The sequence below is a fragment of the Amborella trichopoda genome, chromosome 7, assembly GCF_054954075.1.
Source record: "Amborella trichopoda isolate Santa Cruz 75 chromosome 7, AtrichopodaSantaCruz75HAP2 v2.0, whole genome shotgun sequence".
Taxonomy (NCBI): domain Eukaryota; kingdom Viridiplantae; phylum Streptophyta; class Magnoliopsida; order Amborellales; family Amborellaceae; genus Amborella; species Amborella trichopoda.
In genome coordinates this window covers 25,633,504-25,648,052 of record NC_142342.1, presented here as the reverse complement: position 1 = coordinate 25,648,052, position 14,549 = coordinate 25,633,504, and the positions used below count along the sequence as shown (strand labels likewise).

The 14,549-nt window shown below is 40.2% G+C and overlaps 1 protein-coding gene across 15 annotated transcripts in view; it reads left to right on the top strand.

Moving 5' to 3' along the window:
- Window positions 1-14,549, top strand: part of LOC18426787 (coiled-coil protein) — a 126,372-nt gene that overhangs the window by 24,046 nt on the left and 87,777 nt on the right. For 13 of the 15 annotated variants that reach the window (XR_016059943.1, XR_016059947.1, XR_016059945.1 and 10 more), the window contains exons 5-8: window positions 10,841-10,905; window positions 11,121-11,210; window positions 14,112-14,201; window positions 14,374-14,460. Coding sequence is in view for 6 of the 15 variants with exons in the window: in XM_088872834.1 (XP_088728960.1) it covers window positions 10,841-10,905; window positions 11,121-11,210; window positions 14,112-14,201; window positions 14,374-14,460 (332 nt within the window). In the remaining 9 variants the exon portion in view is untranslated. Of the gene's footprint in view, window positions 1-10,840; window positions 10,906-11,120; window positions 11,211-14,111; window positions 14,250-14,373; window positions 14,461-14,549 lie in introns of all 15 variants that reach the window. The other 2 variants (XM_088872837.1, XM_088872835.1) reach the window with 1 other exon arrangement.

The following is a 14,549-nucleotide window of genomic DNA, read 5'->3' as shown; positions in this document are numbered from 1 at the left end:
TTGAAGGCCCCTCTTCTTTCCCCGCCCTCCCCTCTTTCTCTCACCTTCTTCCCTCTCAACCTAGGTGACTTCTACATGTCTTCAGAAGGTTACCACTCCAACAGGTTCTCACACAGGGACCTTATCCCACTGGGAATTGTTGCAGCTCACCCTTTGGACCTCTCTCCCCCTGACCCAGCCTATGTGTCAACCCTGCTAGCTCCTCATCTATCCTTCACCCCTCACCTCGTTCATATCCACAGTGTAAATACGTACCACTACCTTACCTTTCTTACATATGTCCCTTCCTACTCTCTCTCTTACCTTCCCAAGGCTCTCTTACCCCCATCAGATAACCCCCTCACCCCGTCTCCCCTGGCTAGTCAAGCCAACTCTCACTCTGTCCCTCAGTCGACTGGCCCTCAGCCAGACCCTTCTTTGCCTTCTCCCCTCCCCCACCTACTACTCACTCTCTCCCTATTTCCTACCTCCCTCTTCCTGACGACTTGCCGGCTCTTCCCCTTGACCTCTCCCTCTTCATCCCTCTTCCCCCGTGGCAGTAGCTGAGATGGAACCTCCAGTGTATGCAATGTCCTCTCTCTCTCCCTCCTAGGCTCTCGTAGAAGCCAAGGAGGTCGACAGGGATGTCCAATACGGAGTGGTTGACTCAACTTTGGTAGACTCAGATCCGGGGTTCCCCAATAATACTTTGACCCTCATCTCTCCCTCCCAGGTATCCGCAGAAGCCGAGGAGGTCGACAGGGATGGGAAAAATTGCACCGACAGAAGAATGAGAGAGATGTACAAAATCATGGGTTTCGAGTATGATGGACCAGAAGGACCAACACACATGTTTATCACAGCAAACGCAAATAGTAGATTACAGGTGAGATTCAGAGGTCAACGAGAACTCTGTAATCTATTCTCCTCTTTGCCTTTTGAAGGAGAGCCCGTTGCTAGCTCTCCCGCTCCCCTCTTCATGGTTCGACCAAGGAGGTCTCCTAGACTGGCCTCTGCCCCCTCTTTACCATCACCTAAGAAATGAAGTTCCTCGATTGGAACATAAGAGGGCTAAGGCAGTCCTCCAAGAAGAGTGCTGTTAAGGACCTCACTTCTAAACTCTGCCCTTCGATTCTTGCCCTCCTTGAAACCAAACTCCTTGAACCTAACGTTCTACTCATCCGCCAAGTTTGGGGGAGAAGACCTAGTCAGTGGGTGTCCCTACCTGCTAACCGTGCATTAGGAGGGATTTGGGTGGTCTGGGATCCCTCTGACTTCACCCTGAACTCCTACTTCACAGGGCTTTTCTCTGTGACAGTACTCCTCTCCTGTATCTCGGACGGGACCCCTTTGAAATTTACGGCGGTCGATGGCCCAACCTCTTCTTCCCTCAGGAGCAGGCTTTGGTCTGAATTGGGACATGTAGCTTCCCTCCCACGCCCCATTTGGTGCTTGGGAGTGGACTTCAATGTCACCCGTTGGTCCCATGAACGAAATTCCTCAAATTCTATTTCTCCGGAATGAGGGATTTCTTACACTTTATTAGCCGGACTGAGCTTCTAGACATTCCCCTTCAGGGCAGTCGTTTTAGTTGGTCCAACCACGCTTCCAACCCCACTTTCTCAAAATTAGATAGGTTCCTCCTGTCCCTGGAGTGGGAGAACCTTTTTCCAAGATCCTCGTCTTTAGCCCTTCCAAAACCCACCCCAGACCATTTGTCCCATCGTGCTTGACACAGTTGCCATTCTGAGAGGTCCCAAGCCTTTCGAATTTGGACTCCACTGGTTCCTTGAAAAGGACTTTCCTACCCTCCTTCATACCTGGTGGAACTCCCCAGCCGCTCAGGTCTCGGGCAGAGTAGGGTATATCCTCTAGACCAAACTTCAAATCCTTAGAACCTCGATCAAAACTCAGAGTCGATCCATCCCTGGGAATTTTGCCCAACTCAAGTCCTCCTTGTTGAATTCCATCCAAGAGATTGATCAGCTCGAGGAAACTAGGCCACTGGAACCCTTTGAGATAGACATCAGATCTAAGTTTAAACTTGAGTACCATTTAACTCTCAACAAAGAAGAGATCTATTGGTTCCAGAGATCTAGAATCACATGGTTGAAAGCAGGTGATCAGAATACTACCTATTTTCATCGCATTGCAAATTGTCGCAGCAGAGACAATTCGATCTCGATGACTAAGGTTAACAACAGACACCTCACTCAACTTGATGAGATAGAGAGGGATATTTTAAAGTTCTTCTGGACGCTATACTCTGCCTCCTTTGGCCTAGGATCGAGAATGTCTTCCTTACCCTCACAGACGAAAAAGCTGCCTGGCTCGAGCAACAGTTCACAGAGGAAGGAATTTTATTGGCTCTCAATGCTCTAGCCAAAGACAAGGCACCGGGTCTCAACGGATTCTCGATTGCTCCCTTTAAGGAGTCCTGAGACACCTTTTGTCTTGAATTCATAAAATTTCTCGAGGAATTCTTCCACAGGGGTAATCTGCACAAAGCCTTAAATGCAACGTTCATAGCTCTGGTTCCCAAGAAAGAAGGTGCTGAGGAAATTAAAGATTTCCGCCCCATTAGTCTCCTGAATTCCTCGTACAAAAGTCCTAGCCTCCAGGCTCCAACAAGTCCTTCCTTCAGTTACTTCTTCAACACAATCTGCCTTCCTCAAAGACAAACAAATTCTTGATGGAACCCTAGTAGCTAATGAGTGTATCCACTCGAGGCACCTGTCTAAGAAACCTGGCCTTATTTTCAAAATTGATTGGGAAAAGGCGTATGACCATGTGGACTAGTCAATTCTTGAAGAGACGATGGCTAGAATGGGTTTCTGTAATAAATGGAGAATGTGGATGAGAGGTTGCTACTCATATCCACATTTCTCTATTCTTATCAACGGAACCCCTAAAGGTTTTTTCCCTTCGTTGAGACCCCCTTTCCCCCTTCCTCTTTGCTATCTCTGCAGAGGTCTTCAGTCGCTCAATCTCCCGGCTCTATGAGATTGGCTTGCTGTCCGGCTTCAGGAGTAGTCCACATGGACCAACGGTGTCTCATATGTAATATGCAGATGACACCCTGGTGTTTATTGATGCCTCCTACAATGAAGTTGATACACTCAAACTTTTCCTTACAGGCGATCCTTCCTGGGGTCCTCTATTGCTAGTAGAAGGAGACTCCTATAATGTAATCTCCTGGGCAAGGAGAACGAGCTCATCACCGTGGTATTTAGCCTCATTGTTTGACAAAATTGATCATATATGCAGGGATATGGATGTCTTCTGGAGGCATATTTGGAGGATGTCCAACGACATCGCAGATCAATTGGCGAAAGAGGGTGCTAGAAGTCAGGGCCTTGGACTAGCGCTACCCGGGTCCGACTCTTGTTTTGCTCAGGACCAGGGGCTCACGGCTTAATATGTCTCTCTGTTTTGGTTTTACCCTCTCGTTGTATTTTTGCAAAAGCTTATTGTCAATTGTTGTAATTGGGTGGCCTTATAAGCCCTTTTTGTATATGATAGGCTAGCACAATTTTTATTGAGTCACCCTTCTCTAGGGTGATCTAGGACCTCTTTGTAACTTTCCGCCAGTAATACAATGTTAACATTTATCAAAAAAAAAAATATAAGAGAAAATCGAAGAGGGGGTTGGGCAGTGCCTACATGAGCTTCGAAATATACATAAAGAAGGGGTTGGGCAGAGCCCTACATGAGCTCAATAGGTGCGAAGCCTTGGCGTCGAGCCTAGAGGAGAGGGCCTAGAAGCGTATGACTTGAGCCTTGTGTAGCGAGAGCAAGCCAAGTCGAGAAGATCATCTTCGACACGCAGAGGGGTCGGGCAGAGCGCCTCATGAGCTCAAAAGGTTCAGAACCTTGTATAGTGAGAGCAAACCAAGTCGAAAAGATCGTCTTCGGAATGCTTGAGAGAGTCGAATAAGGGCCTCTGTTAGCAAGTGAAAGTACTGCAGTCTTCGAGGTGACTGAAGCCCAGCTGGCAGCATACTGTGCCAAAAACCCCGCTGTACTATGCAAAGAGAATCGGGGGGTGAGTGTGAAGAGACTAAGGGCGACAGGAGGAAGGGTGAGAAGGTGATCAAGGTTGAGGTTTAAGAGGGAAGATGGGCAAGACAGATGGGTTTTCCATCCTTTCTCGCAAAGTCCTCTAAACTAGGCTTCTTCCTGATATCCTATAATAGATGACTTCCAAGTTTATCCTTTGTCCTTTACTTGGAGTTGGGAGGAGACTCCAGAAAATGGGCGCAAGTACAAAGAGGTAGGAGTAAGAAGGGTGGAGATGTTAGAGATGAGTAAGGTGAGAAGAAGGGGGGTGAGAGGGGAGAAGTTTTATAGGGGAACTGCAGTGAGTTTAGAGGAAGAGAGAGAGTGAGGCAAGCGAGATCTTTGAGAAATAGGTTGGAGAGAAAAAGTGGTGAGAGGGAGGTGGGTTATGAGGGAGCAAAAACACTGATGAAGGGGAAAAGATTTGGTAAGTGGGTAAGATGGCAAGTAAGACGGTAGGTGGTTTGATGGGGATTGAGGGTAGAAAAAAGAGGTGAGAAGTAGAGAGTTTATGGTTGAAGTGATGCGTACCTGATTTTGATCGCTGAGCCATGAGACCAGTCCAGGGGTTGGGAGCTGGATGGCATAAAGAATGAGGGCTAGATGATGATCTACCTTTCTCCGACTAAGGCTGTGGTCTTCTATCAACAGTGGTAGGCTAATGCGAGGTAATTTGAGGGCCCGGGGGCAAAGAATGAGAATTTGCACCCTATAGCCCCCTTAAATGCTTGCTCTCATTTCTTTTCTTTCTTTTTTTTTTTTCCTTCTTTATTCCCTTGTATTCCCCTTTTTTTTTCCATTTTTCTTCCCCCCCCCCCCCCTTTTTTTTATTATAAAAGAAGAGGTAAGGAGTGAGGGAGAGAGAATGGTGAGAAGTGAAGTGGAGAGAGAGAGAGGGGTAGAAGAATAAGTTAGGTTTCTTGCTGAGTAGATGGGCCGAGTGAAGCTCCCTCCCTAGCCAATTGATCTGCCTCGGCATTTGCCTCTCTAAGAATGTAAGACAAGGAAACCTGAGGAAGAAGGTTGCATAAGAAGTAGTTGTTGTCAAAAATGGAAAATAGCCTCCATGGAGGCTGTTGCTTTTGTGTAGCCCATCTAACTATGTTAATTGACTCTGACTCCACCAATAACCCAAATGCTTCTGGTGCTAATTCAAGCACTTTCTTAAGACCTACTAGTAGGGCCATAGCTTCTGCATAGGTAGAGTCCTGGTGACCAATGAAATCTGAGAAGGTCATCATGGTAGAGGATGGTCCTGCCAAAGTTCCTCCTATGCCCAAAGGGCCCAGGTTACCTTAGGAGGATCTGTCTATGTTGAGTTTGAGGAAGCCTTGGGGGGTGGGGGGGTGGGTCCAGGGTGTTCTAAGTCAGTTTGTTTGGGCCGCTAGGTGTAGAAGGCATTCCCAATTGTTAAGGAAGTGAGAAATCTGCATGGTGGCAAAGAAGGGGATGGAGTTGGCCCAGTACGAGATCAGTGCTATAATAGAGTAAAAAACATACTGAATTGTTTTTCTTTTTTTTGCTAAAAACAATTTAGAAAAATCTCCAAACATCCCCAAAAATTGAAAAACGCATTTTCCATCGGTATTGGAGCAGTATTTGAAAAATATTAATTAGGAAACTTAGGATCCTATAGAGTTGAATTCGTTATTAGAGCACTCCACTTGGGTAGATCTGAAATCCAATGTCACCTTCTCAGTGTGACGCAACAAACCCATGATCAACAATACTAATCAGGGCATAGTTTAAAAAAGTACTAGGCAGCCCCTAGGCGGTCATGGGGGTCCAGGCCGCCCAGCGCCTAGGCGGTCCAGTTGAAAAAAAAAAAAAAAAACTGATTAGTGACTGATGACTGATAATGATTAATCCATAAGAATTTTGATAATCTATAATACCATAATCTATAAGAATTTTGATAATCCATAAGACCATAATCCTAGTTAAAAAAAAAGATAGAAGTCGATAAGAGAATTTTGATAATCCATAGGACCATAATCAATATTTCATACAATGCTAAAACAGTAAAACCATACAAGCATACACTGATAGTTTGATACACTGTAGACTGTACACACAAAAGTTAGATAGTAGAACTAGAAACTAGAAAGTAGAAACTAAAAATAAGAAAAAAAAATATACAGAAATTCAGAAAATATACAGTCTAGGACACAATAGTCAACATTTAACACAACAATCAACACTCAACACCAAGAGTCTTCAGTCATCATCATCATCAGAAGGAATAGGGTCAGCTTCATCATATGCATCAGAATCAAGGCCATCATCAGAAGAGTCACTCCCTCTTCAATATAACGCTCGTCCTCCTCTGTTACTTCTGAATCTGCCTCTTCTTCCTCTTTTTCTACCTTCCTCTTACTAGTATGTGCAAATGAGGCCCTAGGAGTTTTGGCTGCTCTACCATTTTCTATGTTTTTGTGCTTTCTTGAACCCAAATATTGTATAATTTCTTTCCTGGTAACCTCAGGAACATTTTTACACGGGGCAACATCCCCGTTAATATCGGCAAGGTGTTTTTTAAACCGGTAAATGCCCCCATTAGTATCTTTTCCACAATAATTACATTTAATACGATTTTTGTCATTCGGATTCGGTTATAAACATACTTCCAACCCGGATCACCACTTCTAGAAGAAACTTGAGAAGATATTTCTGTAGAACTAGGCTCATTTTTGGTTCTTTTAAATTTAGAAGTTGTCTAATCTCATCCCGAATAGTTTCAGGAACCTTTTTACAAGTATCAACTTTTCCTTTAATACCAGCAAGGTGTTTCTTGAATCGGTTAATACCCCCATTGATATCTTTTTCACAAAATTACACCTTATACAATTTTTATCTTTTGGTTTTGGGTTATAACCATATTTCCAACCCGGATCACTTCTTCTAGAAGTAGCAAAAATAGATCTATTCAAATGACAAGGATTTTATTCCTGTTTTTTGTTTCCCTAAACTCATATATTTTTTAATCTCCTCTCTGATAGCTTCAGGAACATTTTTACAAGGGGCAACATCCCCCTTAATACCGGCAAGATGCTTCTAAAACCGGTTTATTTTCTCTTTCGTATCTTTGTCATAAAAATTGTATCTAATGCAATTTTTGTCATTTGGATTCGGGTTATATCCATATTTCCAACCTGGATCTCCACTTTGACTAGATCTTGAAGAAGATATTTCAAAATAAAACAAGCAATCTAAAAAATAAAATTTTGCACTTATTTTGATTGCTCGAACTCGAAACTCCCACCTCTAAAATGTTTTTTGATGCTAAAATAATAAAAAACACCTTCTAGTAGGATTATAAAACTCCAAAACTAAATCAAATCTACCTGGTTGATATTTGGATCCGTTTTTTGTAACTTTGAGAAGCACTTCGATCCAATGAAAGTCACAAAATTTAGTCTTTTTGAGGTTTCTTTCTATCTAAAATGGGTTTTTGTGGGTTTAGGTTTGAAATGAACTTAAAGCCCATCCTTCAAACCCTTTATGTTTCAAAAAAAATCAATACAACTAAAAAAAAAAAAGAATTTCCACCCCTAGGCGGGTTCCGCCTAGATAGCGCCCAAGGCCTGCTGCCTAGTTGGCCACCTAGGCCTGGACAATGCGCCTCAGCTTTCTGGACCGCCTAGGCGCTGGGCAGTCCACTTTTTCGAACACTGAATCAGGGGCCTATGCTTGGCTTATTAAAGTCAAAACAATGTGCACATTATAGTGGATTGCAGGTGCCGCCAAGGACATGCACTCAACTAGATACAATGGTTCCTCTGTAGGCACATGTGCATATCTCTTTTTTGTGGTTCATCTGGAAGAGCGGCTTCCCATTTGCGAGTATTCATGCACATGCTATGAGAAGGTCACAATGTCAGGGATTTAGGCTTATGTCCTCTCAAAGCCTTAAAGTCTGCATACAACACTAAAATACACATAAACATCGAGCGCATATCTGAATCAATCATATATACGTACAATGCTTTGGCTATCACATAGTCATGAGGCATAAAATAGTTTCCAACTCTGACTAGAAATAGCCCTCAATCCCCTTGGTGCTTTTATTAATCGGATCTAGATGGTCCTTGATATTTAGACCATTACTACCCATCACAGTTTCTATAATCATTGTTTGGTCCAATGGAAAGGCAAGCTTGAGTCAGAGAATTGATGGATTCCAAAGGAGGAATTGAAGAAATTTTATATTGAAGCCTTGAAGTTCACAAATGATCGGAAGTTGATGGGGAGTTGTCTGTAAATATGAAAGATGATGCAGTCCAACAACACATACAAATTTCGAAGACGACATTCTGGTCATCAAGGGTATTCTTTTAGCCTAGTTTGTTGGGTAAATATCGCATTGCGAGTTTGGATGTTATAGAGGTTTCACTACCATTTCTGAAATGGGGTCATAATGGTGATTATGATATTGCAACAAAAAGTTATGCCCAGTGTTATCATGATCGGACCAGCCATATAACTAGTGAGGTATCTCGTTTAGTCAGAACTGGTGTGGATACCAATCAAAATTGTTTGACTGGATTTTAAAAATATTAAGAGAAATATGAATAATCTTTGAAGATAACTGAAGGGCAAGTTCTATAGGACAGTGTGAGACCGACTTTGCTTTATGGGGCGGAATGTTGGGTGTCAAGAAAAAACATACCTATAGAATGAGTGTATCTGAGATGAGGATATTGAGATGGATGAGTGGCAAAGTAATAAGGGATAGAATCATAGAATTCAAAATGAATATATTCGTGAGAATTTAGGTGTGGCACCAATAGTTGATAAAATGAGAGAAAGTAGATTTAGGTATGTGGTGCAGACTGAGAATAACACTTGTTAGGAGGTGCGAGTTAGTTCAAGTGGAAAGCTAAAAAAGGACAAGGGGTAGACCCAAAAGGACATGGTTGGAAGTAGTGAGAAAATATATGGGGACTCATGGCCTAACTGAGGTTATGACCCTTGATAGAGCAGAATGGTGGACAAGGATTCTTATAGCTGACCCCAGTTGGTTCGGAAAAGGTTTTGATGATGATGATGATGATGATGATGATGATGTTTGTTTTCGTTTAAGAACATGCAACATATTAGAAAAAAATTGGTCACTTTGTTTGGACGATCGAACCAGTTAAAACTAGGTCAGACTGAAAAAAACCCGTCAAATACTAGTTCTGATGTGTTTTTACAAAACCCTGTTTTTACTCTGGCAAGAGAAATTAAATGAAAAATGTGAAAATGCAAATCAAATGGGTAACAACCGTTTTGGAAAAAAGAGAAAAACTGAAGAAAAATAACTACTGTCATGGCTAAATGAAATAAAAAAGAAAGGAGGTAACAATGCGCTCCTAGTAATACCTAGTGGTCAAATCAAAGATCATATACTAGGCTTAGGTGCTGGAATGCAGTTTTATTCATAATGTCATACAATAATTCTTATTTGAATTGCAACTATATAATTAAGGCAAAGACAAAGTTCAAGGACTTGAGTTGAGTTGACTCAAAACTGTCTCGAGTTCCATTAGCTTAGAAAATTGATGGAGGGAAAATTATACTTATTTTTAATTTCTTAAAGGATGTATAGTTTGATTTTAGTTTTAGGATTTATTTTTAGGGTTTTTAGTTTCTAAAGAATTCTGGGGTTTTTATAGTTTTTTTATTTATTTCATGAGTACTGTTCATGGGTACTGTTCATAGGGGTAAAACTGTTATTACAAAATTTAAGATTAAGTTAGGATATATAGGTCATTTTAATAATATTATGAACATGTAATGTCTTTGAACATTGAATTATAATATATAAGAGGTGTGTGGGGCCTTAAGGGGGCAATTCTACATGATGTTTAGAAATTGAAAGAGAGAAAAGCTAATGCTTTTGGAACCCTAGCTTGAGTATGGAGAAGAAACTTTAGGTTTCTTCGATTTGTGCTTGTATTTGGTTTGATCTTTGCTGATTTTACTGTTCCCTCAAGTTTCCTTACAACAAATTGGTATCAGAGCCCGTGATCTACACAGAAGGTACTGTAGCAGTGTACGAAGTTGATGTAGCATTGATTGTTTTGGCCCCTGGGTCAACAACATAGCAGAGAAGTTATAGTGGGGTTTAGGGTTTACTGATTTTTACTGAAGTTTTACTAAAACAACCAAGATCTTGCAGATTTTAGCAGTTTTTGTTGATTATTTGTCTAAGGATTGTGATTTCGGGGATGAACCCATGGTAGCAAGAAGGGGCTGTACAAGAGGGATTTTCGTGGATCCACTCTATGATCCCATAGATGATAGAATGAAGGAACTTGAAAGGAAGTACAGCAGCTGGTGCAGCAGTTTGCGAGCCTCATTAATGGGCAAAACGGTGATTTTTCAACTCAAGAGGATCTCAAGTACAAGCTTTTTCACTTTCGTGTTCCATGTGTGGAGTCGGGTGATTAGGATAGCTATAGAAGACCTAGACATGGGAACTTCTCTCTTCGAGACAAACTCATTTTATGTACCTTTTCAAAGGGATTTGCGTCAGATACCAAGTTAAATAAGATTTTCTCTAGCATACTATGAAAACATTAAGTTCTAAATGTGTTTGAGGGGTGGCATTCTAGAATATATTTATAAGAGCGTTGAAATGAATACGTTCTTAGTATTTTTCTCTATTTAGAGTCATGCCTCTGTAGTGTTTCTTGTCTTCATATATAGTTTAGTTTTGTACTAGAATTTATATTACATTTACTCAAAGAGATTATCTTCCCATTGGATATCATTTGAAGTGGCTTGTTCTTACTTTCATCTGTTTTCTTTTTGTCAGTAAAGGGAATGCAGCTAGTAATGGAGCTTGAGCAAGACTTGAAGGTTGCAAATGTCATATGCATGGTATGCAGGGTTGGTGGTGGCAGTTAGTATGAATATAGAAAATGATTATAGATAGTGGATTGTGACAACACTTGTTTTTTTATCAAATCTTGAGGCCCTTCAAATTGTATATTTCAATTAATCCTAATATTGGGTTAATTGTTTTATGTGGTTCTCTTTGCTATAACCTGCAAGCTTGTACTTATCATTGTATCTATGTGGCACTACCTTTACAGAATGGCAGGAGGCATCTGGGTTCATCAGTGCATGAGGTATCACGGGACCTTGTGGTGACATCAAACGCAAGACGAAAACAGGCTCTTCTGGTAGTTATCCTTGTAGAATCCTCAAATCATTTGGTTTATATTACTTTTTGTTTTAGCCAAAGACGCAACATGATTTTGCTTATTTTATTTTTCTCTTTATTTTTTATTTATTTTTTATTTTTGTGTTTTCAGTAGCTTTTTCCAAGGAACCTGTACTTGATTTTTCTGTGGGGATAGTTAATTGCTATGCACTATGCAAATTCTTCTTAGGAATGTTGTTTTGTATTCTTTGCTTTTATTGGCATATTTCTTTTTTCTGAAGCATGTTGCATAAAGATGAAGTCTCGTGATAAAGTTACTTTCATATGACTGTTTCAGTGGTAGTTGGAATTGTTATATTAGCCTCTTCCATAACAGAGTTCTAATAATTTAAGTGGGAAAAAAAATCTCAGTTGACTTACTCTTAAGTAAAAGGTTGAATTAGTCTACAGGGGAGGCTTTGGTGATGCAATTTGCATTCCTTGGGTTTTCATTGACACTTGAAGTTGATTTATGTGCTGTAAGGGTGACTAATCAGCTAGCAATGGTTGCTAGAGCTTAGATTATTAAGTGGAGACTCTCCACTAGATTTTATCCAAAAAATTGCCTAAGTGTGTGAAATTCTTAACGTGTGTGGAATCCTAAACATTTCAATAAAAAAAAAAAGAAGAAAAAAAAAAGAAAAAGAAAAAAAGATGGTATGGGATCCTAACTCTTAGAGATGTGGCGCTTGATTGGTCTCCTGAGACCATCAAAATCCAATCCTGTTGTTCTAAGATTAGTCGCACTTATGTTGTTCTGAGGCAAAATCCTTGGGAGTTATGTTGTTCTAAGACAAAATCCTAGGGAGGTGCTTAGAGGCACCAAGAGGGCTCCAAGCAGTTGCATGACTTTCCAAGCTGGTTAAAATTTTGAAAGATAAAATATGTAACATCTTAAAAATAGAAGAAATATATGATATATTGATGCAAAAATTTGAGAAAAGAGGCCGAAAATAGTTCAATAGGTATTAAAACAGGTCAGATTTGAGTGGATCGGGCTTTGCTTGCACAAAAAAGTAATCCGAAAACCTTAGATAGGACTTGCTGACTCTATTCGCATTCTGTTTTTTCTATTCACGCCCCATGAAAGTGTTAGAAACCCTAAGAAACCATAGAAATAAGCCCTAAAACTAAAACTGCAATATGCATCCTTCGAAATTGAATAAAAATTAAAAATAAGAATAAATTTTCCCTCCATCATATACATATTATTTTTCTCTTTTTATTGAACATCTATGTATTATCTTGATAGTCTTGGTCATTAATGGTGACAATATATATATGACTATTTTTCTACAAAAACAAAAACAATAAAAAAATGTATGTAATTCTATAGAACTATAATGAACTTGTAGGTAAAATTTCATGATTCATTGATACTTGTTATAATATTTGACAAGTTCTATTCTGTAATAAAACCATAGAAACTCGTGTTCGTGGATTATCAAAGAAATAAAGAATCACTGAAAATCTGGAAATATGTATCCTATTGCCATGTGTAGCAGTAATCCGAGTTTCATACTAGTTAAATCTAAGGATAATTTATATGAATCCACAACTGAAATGCTAACAAATTTAGGATGTTAAGGCTCTATGCACATTGGCAATGAGATATTATAGAATTACTTAGAAGCATTTTCACATGACATAGAGGCAAAGGCAACTCCACAGTCAAGCAATTCATGATTACTAGCCTGCGAGATACATGAGACTGAACTTGACTCTAATTTAGTTAAAAGAATTCTGGATCTAATGCCAGGGCATCATAATTGGAGTCATCGCTTCCATGTATTCTTCTCCAAGAGTCGTCTCCAAGTCAGTCTCCTCCTTCATGATCTCTGAAACTGTTGGCATGATCTTGTAGCGGGCCTTGTATTTGTAATGGCCTTAAATGCCTACTCGATGTCCTTTGAGCACCCAATCCTCAACCTCTATTGTCTGTTCATTGGCATTATTAACTTCTTTCAACACAATCAGGTTGATACTCTAGTGCTTTGATGGAGCTCCTTAAGGCACTGGTTATATTGGATAAAACTAGATCATATGTTATTCTGTATAATTTTCCTCGTTTACTATGGTGTGATACCTTCAACAAGGAAAAGTCCAGATGCATAACATTAACTGATTAAGAAAATCAGTTCTTTGTGTGGGTAGTGACTGCCTCATGAGCCATATCTGGATTCTTATTTGGGTGATGACATCAGCATAATGGAGTTTTAGATTGGGTAACTGGACCTGCTGGGTGGGTGGTATTGGAGAGGGGGTTTGGTGTAGTTAGAGACAGGGATGTGGTCAAACTGAAGAAATGAATTAGGTTCTAGTGGGATGATGGGAGTCATTGAGCTTGATACATGGAAAGTTATAGATGGACCTGGGTGTCAAAAAATGCAAGTGGTAGGGGATATGCATTTCATTGAAGAAGTGTTATGGTTTGATTGCATGTTGGACCCATATTTTGGTGGTTGGAAGCATGAGGTCTTCCTAATTTCTTGGTTGTGTCAAGATCATGTTCTGCTAAGATTTAAATTACTTTTGTAGTCATTCTAGAACCGTGTCCAGCCATCGTAGATAGGCTAGTTAGCATTGCTTAGGATTTCAAATGTTATATCTATGTATTTTCAATTTTAAGGTGCTGTCTTCAAGTATGAATCAAAGAATGATTAAAGTATCTTGATATGATAATTGAGAACTATGTCGGTCCTTTTCAAATCGTGTCTTCTGGGACTTAATCTCGCCACTGGTTTAGTTTATGATAGCTGGGGATCCAGGATTTCAAATAATTTCTACAAGAATTTCTATTATGAGTTCTAGTTCCAAGAACTGTTGCCGTGCACATATGGGCATTTCATCTAATGAGAAACGCACCCTAATATGGTTGCAGGATTTGCTTCCTATTCTTACACAACTTCATCATACACTCGAGATGCAAGGGGCACTTAACACACATGTGGAAGATGGAAGTTATCGTCGGGTGTGTTCTTCAGTTGGTTTATTCAATCCTTTGGTGGCTGAGTAGTGGGTTAGTTGTATCTATTTATTCTATTTAGTCTAGTAATTCCTGTTTTGGTTTATAAACTCTTATATCACAAAGAACGACCTTGAAGGCTAGTGTAGTTACTTCCTTTGCATGCTTTGCTGTGCAGGCGTTTCAGGTGCTGTCAGAATATCTACAGCTTCTTGACAGTCATGCAGAACTTTCTGCTGTACAAGAAATGAGCCGTGGTGTAGAGGTGATATACACTCCTCTTGGAGTAACTATTGAACTGGTTTAGACATACTTTGTTTTTCGTTTTCATTCATATGTTTCATAGATTCGTTT